The sequence below is a fragment of the Odocoileus virginianus genome, chromosome 4 (genome assembly GCF_023699985.2).
Source record: "Odocoileus virginianus isolate 20LAN1187 ecotype Illinois chromosome 4, Ovbor_1.2, whole genome shotgun sequence".
Taxonomy (NCBI): domain Eukaryota; kingdom Metazoa; phylum Chordata; class Mammalia; order Artiodactyla; family Cervidae; genus Odocoileus; species Odocoileus virginianus.
In genome coordinates, this window is record NC_069677.1 from 24,771,549 (window position 1) to 24,785,842 (window position 14,294).

Here is a 14,294-nt window from a genome sequence, read left to right on the forward strand (position 1 = left end):
AAAAAAAGCTGTTTCCCTCCTGTCTTCTCCCCCAGCCAGTTCCCAGATTTCCCAGCTCCTAGGAAGAGACAGATCCCCCTATTCAAATCCTCCGTGCCGTATGCATGAGTGGGAGAGCTGGGCTCCATTAGTGAACCATGGTCCAGGCAGGGGCTCCAGGTCCTACGCAGGTGGGAGGAGAAAGCGTCACTTCCGGGGGTCATTGCCTGTGTCTAGTGGTTCCCTGCTCTCTGATTGGGCAGAATTGGCCTGGGCAGGCGTGTGACCCCAGTGCCCCAGAGGGGCTGTGCCCCAACAGCCACCTGTCTTCCTACCCATCTGCTCCCCAGAGTGCTGCCTGCTCTGGACCTGAGTCCTGGAGCCCTTCTCTACCCGGTGAGTGGCAAGCCAGGTTTGGAGTTAAGTGAGGGTAGGAAGGGCAGGAAAGAGGAATTGGGCTCTCTGCTGGGGGAGGGGTAAGCAAACTGGAACCTCCAGGCACTGACCTTTGTCAAGAAGAGTGTGGCCTTCCCAGAATGGGAGGAGCAGGACAGAGCAGGGGTAGGGGGTGGGGTGCTGGGTTCTGAGGGACAGAAAACAGACTTGGTGGAATACAGCACAGTCCTGGCTGGCCTTCAAGAAAGGGGACATGAGCCCAGGGAGAAAACAAGAAAGAAGGTGCTTTTTGGACTTAGGGAACATGGCACCGAGGTGGACACAGACTCAGCCCCCATTCATACCCAGTCATTCCTAATGAGCTTAAGAGGTTCTGAATCCTGGGGCTGGGGAAGCTAGGCCAGGCAAGCCAGGGCACAAGGAGAGGGTAATAGGAGGAGGGCTCATGAATGTTGACAGACCTACAGGAAATCCCAATATTGAATCAGGTGCAGGCCTCTTTGCACAACTTGTGAAAGAAGAAGGAAGCCATGTGGGGGGTCCTGCAAAGGAACCGGAAGGGGTCTGCAGAGGGGGCAGGGAGGAAGGTGAGGGCTATGGGAAGATATGGTGGGTGTCTAAGGTGAGGTAAGCCCTGTAAGGCAGGCATCAGCTCACCCAGCACGTGCTCATTTCTGGGCAACTTGCTTCAGGAAGGAAGTTCCAGAACTGTTAGCCCATCTCTTCTCCTTGAATAACCAAAGAAAAACCCCAAGAGGCTTTATGTGTTGGAGTAGATAGAAAAAGAATGAGAGGTTAATTTCTCCCACATCATCTTCTCAATCTTTTAATAACTAACTTTTATAGTTCAGTTTTATTTTGGTCCAATTCCCCTCCTCAACCCCACTCCCCAAGCTACCCCTGAGCACATTGTACATGTTTGCTAGCTCCTGGTCCTGGCCCTATGGCCATTTCCAATCTTTTCTCCAGGCTTGTGCCCCAGTGCTTCCATTCTCTATCCCCATTCCAGGTTTTCTCCAACCAAACGAGCAGAGTTACTCAGATTTTGAGGCAGTTAGATATGTGTGTACATATTCTGTCCTGCTGCTCTTGGCAGGGGGCTGGGGCACCAGAGCCACCTCAGAGGTACTGAGGAACTCTGACAAAGATGAGACACTGTATGGTACAATCACAAGATGACTGGAGCAGTTGGGGCTTTAGCAGTTCTAGGCTGGTCAGCATCTCACACCATCCCAACGTCTGTTCCCCCAGCCAGGCAGAGTTTCTTTTCCTTGAAACTCCATTAATTGTTCATCATTCCTGTCACTTGCAGGATAGGTTCTAGATCCTCCTCCTCCTTGGCCCACCTGTGCCCCACCTGTACCCCACCCCACTCTGCCCAGAAGTGCAAGAGCCCAAGCCGCCTCCATGGCCCCAGGACGGATTCAGGGGAGAGGCCCCATTCAGGGAGCCACTCCAAGCAGACAGCCTGGCCAGAATGGAGCTGACTGGTAAGAAAACTCTTGGAAGAATTAGGGCCAAATCAGAACCTGGTAGAGGGAAAAGAGAAAGGAAACGTGCTGTGGTGGTGGGTTGGGCGGGAGGCAGCCAGTCTCCCAGGAATAAGGCCTCTGAGCAGCAGATTCCCTGGATTTCAGGTCTGGGTCCTAAATAGGAATTTCTGGACCGCCAACCAACAATGATTTCTTCTTTATCCACCCCTTTCAACTTCACCTCTCCTCATCTAAGAATTGCTCCTCGTGGTCATCCTTCTCCTAACTGCAAGACTAACTCTGTCCAGCCCGGCTCCTCCTGCCTGTGACCCTCGACTCCTAAATAAACTGCTTCGTGACTCCCATGTCCTTCACAGCAGACTGGTGAGAATCCCCAAGCACTCTCCCTTCTGCCCACTTAACTGGAAAGATACCCTCACTCCCGCCACTCCCTCTCACTCCCCAATCCAATCACTACCCTTCCAATATTGTCTTAGTAAGACCACCACCACCACCCCCTGACCTGATTACTACCCCCTTACAAAGATTATGGTTTATAATCAAATGTTCTCTTAAAAGCTCTAGTCTGGTTATATTCCTCATGGAAGCCTATTCTGGTAATTGGACTACCATAACCCCCTCTATTTCGGTGCCCTCTCCACCACCCCACCAATCTTTTTCAACAGAGCCAGTGTCCAGACATTAACCCTTTGTCCACACCTGTCCTTCTGCCTGCTGTGGACTTCAGCTTGGGAGAATGGAAAACCCAGACGGTAAGAAAGCCATCCTTTCCCTTGGTTTCCCTAATCCTGTTTTCATCTGTTGCCTACTGATTCCCATGGATTTTTCAAAATTTCTGAGCTCTCTTCTAAAAAAGAGCTCCCCTTCAACTTGGCCACCCTAACCCAATATACATTCCACTATGGGGATATCTTCTGGACAAGATGATGGCTTGTGGCCCAGTATGTTAAATAGAGTCAAGGCTGACCATGAAAAGCTGGATAGAGGTCTCTCATGGCCATGCCTTTGACCTATTTCCATTCAACCGTTTTTCTTTTTTTAAGGCAAGAAACAGTAGTCAATTTATTTTGTAGCATACTATTAGCCTCATTGACCTTTAAATTCAGATTTTTCCATTTTTTCAGCTTTATTGAGATATCATGGGCGTATAACATTGTGTGAGTTTAAGGCAGTACACAATGTGTTGATGTACATATATTATGAAATGATTAACATTAGCTAATACCTGCATCACATCCTGTAATTAATATTTATTATTTATTTATTATTTTGGCTGCACTGGGTCATCTTTGCTGCCTGGGTTTTCTCTAGTTACAGAGAGCAGGGCCTGCTCTCTAGTTGCGGTACACAGACTTCTCATTGTGGTGACCTTTCTTGTTTTGGAACATAAGCTCTAGGGCATGCAGGCTTAGGTAGCTGCATCTCGAGGGCTCTAGAGCAGGAGCTCAGTAGTTGTGGCTCATGGGCTTCGTTGCCCCACAGCATGTAGGATCTGCCTGGACCAGGGATCGAACCCATGTCCCCTGCATTGGCAGATGGATTCTTAACCACTGGACTACCAGGGAAGCCCTAATATTTCTTTTTTGTGGTGAGAAAATTTTAAATCTATTCTCTTAGCACATTTCAAGTGTACACAATTCAGTATTATGAACTATAATCACTGTATATTAGACCCCCAAAATTTACTCATCTTAATCTGTTCAACCTTAAGTTGGTGTGAAGAAGCAAGACCGATCTATCATCCTCTGATGACACAAAACTGGGAGGCGCACACACACACAAAAAAAACCAACCTGGGAGGCACAGCTAAAACAAAAGACAGAATGAAGGTTCAAATTGCTAAAAGACTAGGTCAAAAACAAAGATGTATATAACAGATGTATATAAAACTCTGGATGTATGAAGTAACTGAATAAAATCCGCTTCTGTCTTTCAGGCCACAGTGCCCCTGCTTCCCTCACATAAATTTATAGCCCTAGTACTTACGATGAAAAAGACCTGGGAGGGTTGGAGTGCCTCAAACTTAGCATTGTAATATTACTGAAGCAGCAGCTATTTAAAAAGTTAGAGATCCTAGGTGGCTTTAGATGTTTAACATCCACTTTGTAGAAATATTTCTAAAAAGCTCTATTCTGAGTGGACTGCACATTTCACGAAATTTTTATTGGAGTATAGTTGCTTTACAGGGTTGTGTTAATTTCTGTTGTACAGCAAAGTTAATCAGCTATACGTATACATACCCCTGCTTTTTGGACTTCCTTCCCATTTAGGTCACCACAGATCATGGAATAGATCTCTGTGCTATACCGTAGGTTCTCAGTAGTTATCTATTTTACACATGGTATCAATCGTGTATATGTGTTAATCCCAATCTCTGAGTTCACCCCACCCATTTCCCCTTGGTATCCATAGGTTTGTTCTCTGTGTCTGTGGACTACACTTAAACTACTGCACTGAACACTAGCCATCCTCTTTTAGACGCATGCTAATTTACTCAGGGGACCATATTAAACTAGAATGTCTCCAAAAGGAGGAAGCAACCTGAACAGTGAGAGGTTAGAAAATATGTTATGTGAAGAATGGTTTAAAGAAATAATTAAGCTCATGTGATTGGGATGGAGAAGAGTGGCCATCTTATGGTAGAGCACAAAGTGCTTTAGTCTGAGACTGAAGAAACCTACTAGAAGGGAGTACTGCTGAGCAGGTAAGCTCCTCTGCCCTCAAGACACCTAGAATTCTCTTGTTTCCCTCAGGTCTTCTGGGGAACAGGCCAGGGAGGAAGGGCGATTGTTAGTGATCCCTTGTAGAGCCTGTTCTGCCATTTATCAGTAAGCCTCTTCCCTTCATCTTTATAATTTTTACTATGGTCCCATATCTACGTTAAGGTTTTAAAAATCGTATGATCCTAACATTCTGTAGAAGGAAGACTGGATTTGCAGCACTAGAACCAAGAGGTAAAAGCTATAATAAGGCAGATTACAGAATAATGTAAGAACGGGAAAAAAAAATAAAAATAAAAAGAGCTTTTCTTACTGAAATTACGTGTTAAGAGCCAGCTGGGTTACCGGACACTGGAGTTATTCAAGCAGAGGCTGATGACCAATTGTCGGGAGACTGAAGGAATTCCTGTGCTGGGTGGGACCTAGGTCCTGTCCAATTCTCAGCTCCTATGATTCATTCTGCTGGCTGCTCTTACAGACTCCCCACCCGCTATTCGAATACCCTTTGAAGCTGTCCGCTTCTCTCTTCCATCTCTTTCCCAGGAGCAGACCAAGGCACAGGACGTTCTGGGAACCACGACCCTTCTGCTGGAGGCAGTGATGGCAGCGCGGGGACAGCTGGGCCCCACTTGCCTCTCATCCCTCCTGGTGCAGCTTTCTGGGCAGGTCCGCCTCCTCCTTGGGGCCCTGCAGGGCCTCCTAGGAACCCAGGTAAGTCCCCAGTCAAGGGAATTAGAGAATATTCCTTTTCTGACTCAGTCCCCTTAGAAAATTCTGGAAATCCTGAGGGTGGAAGAGCTGACCTGCTAAGGAGTGCATCCTCCCAGTCACAAAGCCTGGGTTCTGGCACCTTATCTTCCCCATGTAGACAGGCAGGCATGATATCTGGCCCAGGTATCTGGCCTCAGGCCCACCCTCTGCCCTCAGCTTCCTCCACAGGGCAGGACCACAGCTCACAAGGATCCCAGTGCCATCTTCCTGAGCTTCCAACAGCTGCTCCGAGGAAAGGTGCGCTTCCTGCTGCTTGTAGTGGGGCCCACCCTCTGTGCCAAGTGGACCCCACCCGCCACAGCTGTCCCAGGCAGCATCTCTCCATTGCTCACACTGAACAAGCTCCCAAACAGGACTTCTGGATTGTTGGAGACCAACTCCAGTGTCTCAGCCAGAACTACTGGCTTTGGACTTCCGAACAGGCTGCAAGGATTCAGAGCCAAGATTCCTGGTCTGCTGAACCAAACCTCCAGGTCCTTAGACCAAATCCCTGGACACCTGAATGGGACACAAGGACCCTTAAGTGGAATTCACGGACTCTTTCCTGGGCCCTCACCCAGGACCTTAGGAACCCCGGATATTCCTCTGGGAACTTCAGACATGGGCTCCCTGCCACCCTACCTCCAGCCTGGAGATTCTCCTTCCCCAGCCCATCCTCCCCCTGGACAATACACACTCTTCTCTCCTTCGCCCACCTCACCCATCCCCATGGTTCAGCTCCAATCCCTGCTTCCTGACCCCTCAGCCATCACGCCCAACTCTTCTAGTTCTCTTCTAGTTGCAGCCCGCTCTCACTTCCAGAATCTGTCTCAGGAAGAGTAAGGTACTCAGGACTGCCAACATCAGCCTTCTTGTACAGTCCTCTTACTTGTAGGAGAGGCCCTGGGAGACAACTGCAGCTATACAGGCATACCTCATTTTATTGCTCTTTGTAGATACTGTATTTTTTACAGATTGGTTTGTGGCAACCCTGTGTTGTCAGATGATGGTTAGCATTTTTTAGAAATAAAGTATTTTTTAATGAAGGTATGTGCATTGCTTTTTTAGACTTGATGCTATTATACACTTAATAGACCACAGTATCATGGAAACATGACTTTTATATGCAGTAAGAAACCAAAAACAAATTGTGTGATTTGCCTCCTTGTGATATTCACTTTATCATAATGGTCTAGAACTGAATCCACAATATCCACAAGGTATGCCTTTATCAGATTTCCTGCTTTCACCTGAAACCCAAAGTCCTGGTGAAGGGGGACATGCAGGACAGAAAAAGTATAATTTTTTACTATATGCCAAAAAACTTCAAAAGCTATTTTTGAAAACCATCAATAATATTCACCAGAGCAGTTAGTTATCTCTGGTCTATTTTCTGCACAAATTTACAACTTACTAATTCTCTACATATTTTTCATGTGATAATTCTGCAAAGGCCTGACCTGGCCTGGCTTCTCAACAGAGGTAGAACTTATCTCAGAGGAAAAAAGCCTGTGTTTTCTGCTCAGAACTAAGGTTAGTCTCTCTACTCTCTTTACTATCATTTTTAATGGAGCTCTGATCCCCTTTTCTTAGGAGACCCTTACTCTTGAGAAATGAATGCGAGGTCTCTCAGAAAAGTTCCTCCATAACAGACAAAACTGAGAGGGATTAAGTAATGAAGAAACGAGCGGACCCAAAGCTACCTGAAAAGTGAAGGGAAGATGTTCTTCTTGTGGTCAACATATCCCTCCCTCCCCCCCACCCTGAGAGAAGCTAACAGGAAGCTCTGGAGAGCCTTACACCCCAGGTAAGGTTGTACAGATGCGGTCAGTCAAGACAAGATGAGACTTGGATGTGACAGCTGAGCAAACAGCCAGCGCTTCAGCAGCTCAGCAGGAAGCTTCGCCAGGCGCGGGTTCCTGCCTCCCTCCTGTGGAGGTCAGGGGGAAATGCAGGAAGTGGCTTGAGTTAGTCTCCTAGGGCTCACACAGCAGGAGGGGCAAGTACAAGTCAAGTGCAAGTTGAAGGCTTATTTCCCAATTCCCAGAAGTATATAGTATCTGAAAAGCAAACCTGTGTGACCACCATAAACTCTGCCTGGGGATGTCTAGAAAAGAAGGTAAGCTTATGGGGCTTTTTGAATAAATGTCACCTTAGTACTTAGGAAGAAGAGGTTTATATTGCCCCAAACACTCCATTGCAAAGGTCAACACTACCTCCAGAGGCTCCTGTAGGAAAGCTATTGGAAGCTTTTCCTCTCCCATTTCAACTCCCCAAAAGACAGCAAAAGCTACCATTAGGTAGAGGAGCAAGAAATCTAGGGTTCCAAACACCATCAAAACCCCAGGGTCATTAAAGGCATTCCAAAACAACAGAGTGAAAGCCATCATGTCAGGAACTTAATGCACATTACCTTTAACACTCACACATCCCTATAAGGTAGGTTATTAACATCTCTGCTTTACAGATGAGGAGCAAGTTCCCAGTGGTTTCATAGCCTGTTAACAGGAAAAGAAACACCCTACACTTAGTCTGGAGCCCAAATGCTCCCCAGTGTGGTGCACTGTCCAATGTATCAGTGTCTCTATTTATCAGAAGAAATTTCCAAGTCCCTAGAGAGTACACATCAACAGTTAAATGAGTTCTGAGTAGAAAACCAAAGCTCTTGGTGGGGTGACCAATTTAGGCATCCCCAGGTGTTCCCCCCGCCCCCCCACATCATGGACAGAATAGTTGCCATGGAGAAAAAAAATCAACAAACACACAAAGCTCAAAAGTGCTGTCCAAATCTCAGATGGTGACAATTTCTGCATAGAAGAGAATCAGTTTATCCACACTACAAATTCCAATGTGGAGTCAAGGGAATGGTAAGCGGAAATTTTGATTTACTGAAATATTAAAGGAGGTTAAATCTAACGATCAAATGAAACACTTTATGGTACATGAAAGCCAGCACCCAGTACGTGACACTCGAAAGGGACCGAAGACAAAGAAAAGTTTTCAGCACGGTCAGCTGAGAGACAAAAGATGGCAAGACTACAAAAAGTACACAGCCGGAAAGCTCCAGGCATCCAGGGCTGGCATCTGACTTACCCTGGGGCAAATGCAAACAACTCATGTGCTGCTCCAGTGTAAACTAACTTGCCTCTATTGAACATCTAACCCGTCATTCTATCTGGCTGATTCTGTCCCTTCCTCCTTTTACAGAAATGACAAAAAATTGTTACAACGAGGACACTCTTTATCTCTATTCAACTGTATACCAGCTCTCTCTCTTCTGCCACGCAGGGCAACTAGGACAGTCTGCTACCCAACAAACCATTATTGGTAATTAGGTTCCCTTTGTCACCTAAATCCATCCTGCTCCAATCCCTACAAAAACAAATTTGACTGCACAGAAAAGGTTCTAGGATTCCATAAAGATTCACCCCAACTCAAGTGAAGTCCTATTTCCCGCTCCCCTCACTCTCCCCCACCCCAGTAAAGCAAAAGAAACATCTTTTCTCCACCACCACCACCCTGCCCATCCCCCACCCCCCTTCGGAGGCCATACATTTTCAACCCATTTCTCTAAGTACTATTCCTAACACCTTCAGTAAAGACCTGAAAATGATGGGGAAGGAAATACCCCAGGCATCCCAGCGGGACGACCAGCTCCCATGGCAAAACTGGGCAATCAAAAGAGACAACAGCTTAATACACACAATCTTTCTGAATTGTTACCCTGAACTTCCCAGGGGAAATCAGGGTCCCAAGTACTTTCTGAACCACAAATGCCAGGCTGAAGACTGAGCTCGGATGCTGGAGTCCTTGCAAGCGTCACCACTGCCTCAACTTTGCTCTCCCCACTACTGTTAAATTAGTGACTGTAGTCAGGCTACTGTATTGTCCAGGGCACTGGCACTGAACTGCCAACCTAATTGGTATTGCTGCCCTGTCCATTTCACTGGTCTGTGTGGCAGCTTTCTGTCCAGTGTCACTGGTGAAAACTACTGCCCTTACCCTCCCTCCAGGTCACTGTTAGAATGTAGAGCATAGCTAGCTTATCGGCCTGCTTCCACACCCACCAGATCATTCCTCCTCCCCTCTTCAGAGTCCCCACGTTTGTGTCCAAAAGCCTCATCTCAAAGCTTCCATAAAAATGATGAATGCTTCCAGGCTATGCAGGCAACACAGTCAAGTCAACGTGATCTGACTTCCTGAGAGACTGAAAGTGTTGGAAGAACACAAGCAAGGCTCCTTGCCTATTCAAAGTTCTATGCCAAATGGGTGGTGCCCTCAGGAGCCAAAAGCACAACACTTTCTCTCCCATATAGAAAATCACCTTGGAGGGGAAATGTTGGGGATAATCCTGAACCCAGATACTGAAAGGTTGGGATAGATCCTATATTGACACGTGATCATCTGGCTGTGGGCTATAAACATAATGCAGCACAAGCAAGTTGAAAAAATATGATTTAAAAATGGGAAAACCTTTTTTAAAAAGGAAGGAAAAAGAGTCTGAAAAAGTAAAGTTTAATTTAAAAAATCATGTACATAAAACAGCTATTGATTCATCTTAAGCTCTCCCAATGGGTCTTTCACAGGCAAGTCAGTTTCCCAGAGTCCAGACCTCTTAAAGATGCACCCACAGTGGACAGAGAGCCAGCCCCGTGTGAACAAGTGAACAACAGCAACTGCTATTCGGGCTTGAACTAACATCCAAGACCTGAGTGACTAAGCAGCAAGGCTAGCTTCCTGGGTGATTCAGAAGGCCAGTTTCTTCATGAGCAGATACACTCTGGAGTCCACTTCAAATCCATGCAGGTTGTTGGCATCACCCTGCAGCCTCATGAGCAGGCCCCCATAGGACACGTAGGCAGAGCTGAAACAGAAGACCCAGTCCCGTGAGTCTGACTGCCAGAGCTAAAACTGCTACTCAGCTGCTCTCCATGCCAGCCTAAGAAAAAAAGGCACCCTTCTAGGGTTCTGTCATTAGGAACCAAATTGCACAGATATGTACAAGGCAGTGTTTTTTATATCAGAAAGGTGGAAAATACTCCATGCCCAGAATAAGGGGAATGGTCAAATCAATTAAGATACATCCATTTACTGGAATGTTACACAGCTATAAAAATGTTCAGGAATTAAAAAAAAAAAATGTTTAGGAAAAGCTTTAAACTGACATGAAGAAACATGTTTTACATAACATTAAGTAAATGAAACAGAACAAAACATTGTAATAAACAACATGATCTCAAAGAAAAAAGTACATAGGAAAAAAAAACCTAGAATATTCAAGAATGTTTATGTAGAAGATTCCCTCTGGTTATAGAATTATAGGTGACTTTTTTCCTTCTTCATATTACTTTTCTGCTTTTCAAATTTCTTGCAAAGGGCACATATTGTTTTAATAAGGTTTTAAAGAAAAGGAAAAAATAGTTGGGCAGAGAAACCAAAGAAGTAGGGATTGGATTGCAGAGTAGCAAAATACACACACACACAAACAAAAAAGCCTAGCAGTTTAATCACTTAGGCTGCATTTAGTTCTTGGAGAAGTAACTTTCCTTGGCATTTCACTCAGCAAAATTAACAGTTTCTCATTTAGATCACAGGCCTTAAGATCCTGACAGAGGGCAAACTGAGCAGCCTACATTTGAGACCAAAACTGTTCCCAAAACAGTTCCTTTCTGGGTCCCGCTTGGTCTGAGGTGCTTGAAGAAAGAAATCCAGGGAGGCTGAGGATGGTCCAGATTTTCAAAGCATAGCCCAAATCCTCACAAAATGAGGAGGGAAAGAGCTCTCACGAGACCACGGAACTTACAGGCGTGTTGCTGCTTCAGTAGAAGTTTCGTCTCCCTCAATCCTGTACACCTTCCCATACATGACATACTCAAATTGGTCAGCCCTGTGGAACAATAGGGGCAGTTATCCTTAAATACAGTTAACAAAAGTAATTGGCCCTTTAAAAAAATGGTGACTGGTAACTACCTGCCAGCATCATAACCCCACGCACTTTCTAAACGTGATGTCATTCAATCCTCACAGCAACCCTGTGAGCTAGGTATGACCATCAATATGTTACTGATGAGAAAAAACTAAGGTTGAAGGAGGTTAAGGTTACTCAACAAATAAGTGGTAGAGCTGAGATGTGAACTGAGTGGGCATCCAAAGCCTTTCCATCACACTAAACTCCCTCCCAAGACACAAGGCCTGCAGAGCCTAGGTCATTCAGTGCTCATTTCCTCCACTATCAAAAAAACGACAACTCACACTATAATCACTACTTTGGAAAAACACCTGGATGTCTGGATTCTTAAGTGCTGCAGTTTCCTTAAGCTAACACAGAGTCTGCTGATGATCATTTATTTCATGAATTAAGTAAGGGTCTTTCTATACACCTATCTACTTAGTCCTCAGGCACATTTCAGGTGCTCCCTTTTCCACCACCTCACCTGGAAGGCCTATCATCTGTGGGGTTGTATTCACCATCATCCAGAGTACCATCTTCATATAAGGTACTGGCTATGACCAACCGGAACTTGTCACCTGAAAATAACAGCGATATCAGAGGCTGAAGAACAGCTGAGATGACAAAAAGCCTCCTGCTGTTTGTGTTCAATACTTACCCAGGTCTACAGGGTAAATCTGAATGTTTACATCAAGGATGAGGTCCATCTTGAAAGATTCACTCTCACAATGCAGCCGAGACACTGGAGGGGAAGAGTGGCAGAAGTTAATTGCCTGTGGCCCAGGGCAGACCCTACAGGGCAGGGCAGACAGGTACTTCAGGGCACTGGATGCAATACAACACTCAGTCTAATGCAGTCTGTATCCACTGGCCTCTCGTCTGTTCTCACAGAAGTGCAGGCTCGATCAGAATCACACATGCAAGAAGGAAAGGGGAGACAACCTGTGGCCAGTGGACAGAATCCACAGAAAAGAATCAAAGATCCTCTGGCAATAAATAATATTCAGGTTCTAGGCCAACCTAGGTGATTAAGAAACAACCTGATTTGGGGCAAGGTATTCATTCATCCTAAGGTTTCCTCTTCCTGTGTCAGGGGCTGTGCTAAGGGGATTGATTATCAAGATGTGTAAAAACTGGTGTTTGTCCCAAAGAACATATCAGTGTCCAGGCAAAGGAAGAGACACCCAGGAGAATTACTGATAAACGACAGAATAAAGAGGTGTATACCAAGCAGTCAACTCTTAAACTCCCAGAGGATTTTACAAAGAGCTAAAGCCTCTGAGGAATGGGATGTGAAGTCAGATAATTCACTGTACAACCTTGGGTGGGCTGCTTAGCCTCTCAGAGCAAAACGGGTAAGACACCACCTACTCTTGGAATAGAAGAAGTGAGACAAAGTATGTATAAAGTTTACAGTACAGAGCCTAGTCCAGAGTGGGGAGCGATTAGAAAAGATGCCTGGAGTCCACCAGCACCAGGAGAAAAGGCCACCCAGGCACCGAGCACAGCTTGTGTGAAACCAGGGAGGGCTCGGGAAGCTCCGTTTTCTTACCTATACAATTATCTCTCGAGAGAGGTCCCCACACCAGGACCCGCCGGTAGGGAAAGGCCACGCGAAAGTGGGTGGACAAGCGGCCTGGGGGCGTGTACCCGAGGTGATTAGCCCCTTCCCCCAAACCGCCCCTCCAAACCTTGCTTACCTCGGTCAAACTTTTTGCCTTCCGGGTCAATGTCTTTTACATCAAAAATATCCTCAAACAGGATGCCCGCCATGGTGAGGGGGCAACGAGAGTAGCAGAGGGACTGAGCGCGCGACCACGACAACTAGGGGTAGCGCACCCCCTCGCGTGAAGGAAAAGAGGCGCTAAGAAGACGCAGCGCTGGGACCGCCGCAGCAAAGGAATAGAATAACGCATGCGCACAGAGGAGCTGTAAGGCGGCCACTTCCGCTGCCTAGCTCTCGGGGCTTCTTAACTTCCGCCCCGAACGTTGGGGAATTGAGGTTTCAGAATTGAGGGCTGATTTCGGGTCTAGAAAACCCCGCCCGGGGCGGCGACACGATAGGTCCCACCTCCGACCGAGGTGGCGTCGCGTCCGGCTCTCTCCCGAGGCTCTACTGCGCCCTCTTCAGAAGCCGGGTCTGGAAGACTGGAATGCTCAAGGGGCCTGCCCCAGCCAGGGACCTTGATCCTTGGCCCAGAGAAGCCTGGCCCGAGCCCTACCCTGCCCGTCCGCGAGCCCGCCGAGGGCACAGTCCGCACGGAGGGCGAGGGGAGCAGCACCCCGCCCCCAGGGCGCTGACCCGGCTGGGCGCAAAACCCAGCCCTTCCAGCTGGCACCCAGGCCGGCCCGGGCCGGTTCGTCCCAGCTGGATGTCACCTGAGCCGGGTCCCTCCAGTTTGGGAATTTGCCATGATGTCACCATGGGGAAGAAGGAAGCCTGCAACGTCCCCTTCCCTGCTCTCTTCCCTCACACCGCCCCTTCAGCAGGGCATTAACCCCAAACCCACTGCCCTCTTCGAGCCCTGCCCCTTAAGCTCTGTTCTCCCCTTTCCCCTACCACGGTCCTCTCCTTCTAGACAAGCTCTCCTGCGTGCCTCTTCATCCCGGCACTGCCCTGTCCTACAGATACCACGTCTTTCTTTACATTGCCCCTTCCTTTAGGGTTCCGGCTCTCACACCGGCACCTCCTGGGCACTGCTCCCTCACCCGGGAGCCCCCTGCGACCTCCCGCGCGCCCCTTCACCCCGGCGCTGCCTCCTCCTGCACACTGCCTGTTTTCTGGGCACTGGCCTCTCCTGACCCTCTCCCTGAGGCTGCTCATACACCAGTGCTCACCCTCTCTGCTCTGTCCTCCGGACCCTCATAGAGAACGCAGAGCCCCAAGCAGGCCGTGTTCCCCCATGGCGGCTGGACGTCAGCACCGACTCCGGTTTCTCTTTGGGCCCTGACAGGGAGAAGCGACCTCTGTCCCCCCCACACCCGCCTCCCAGGCACCTAGACCTC

General features: G+C 47.6%; 2 protein-coding genes across 5 annotated transcripts; one reads left to right on the plus strand and one right to left on the minus strand.

Moving 5' to 3' along the window:
- Positions 1 to 285: 285 nt before the first annotated feature.
- THPO (thrombopoietin) lies at positions 286 to 6,384 on the plus strand. Of its 3 annotated transcripts, none has more exons than XM_020879978.2 (6): positions 286 to 375; positions 1,688 to 1,865; positions 2,104 to 2,231; positions 2,534 to 2,620; positions 5,132 to 5,299; positions 5,516 to 6,384. In XM_020879978.2, the coding sequence occupies exons 2-6, from the start codon at positions 1,853 to 1,855 to the stop codon at positions 6,179 to 6,181; spliced, it is 1,062 nt and encodes a 353-aa protein (XP_020735637.2). In that variant the 5' UTR covers positions 286 to 375; positions 1,688 to 1,852; the 3' UTR covers positions 6,182 to 6,384. The 3 variants fall into 3 exon arrangements, with proteins under 3 accessions (XP_020735637.2, XP_020735638.2, XP_070322396.1); XM_020879979.2 differs by having other exon boundaries at positions 5,528 to 6,384; XM_070466295.1 differs by having other exon boundaries at positions 5,533 to 6,179.
- Positions 6,385 to 9,839: 3,455 nt separating this feature from the next.
- On the minus strand, positions 9,840 to 14,219 carry POLR2H (RNA polymerase II, I and III subunit H). Of its 2 annotated transcripts, none has more exons than XM_020879952.2 (5): positions 14,127 to 14,219; positions 11,947 to 12,030; positions 11,773 to 11,866; positions 11,142 to 11,225; positions 9,840 to 10,202 (listed from the first exon to the last, which is right to left on the minus strand). In XM_020879952.2, exons 2-5 carry the CDS (start codon positions 11,993 to 11,995, stop codon positions 10,085 to 10,087), a joined length of 345 nt encoding a protein of 114 aa, XP_020735611.1. In that variant the 5' UTR covers positions 11,996 to 12,030; positions 14,127 to 14,219; the 3' UTR covers positions 9,840 to 10,084. The 2 variants fall into 2 exon arrangements, with proteins under 2 accessions (XP_020735611.1, XP_020735610.1); XM_020879951.2 differs by lacking the exon at positions 14,127 to 14,219 and adding an exon at positions 12,989 to 13,621.
- Positions 14,220 to 14,294: the final 75 nt, after the last annotated feature.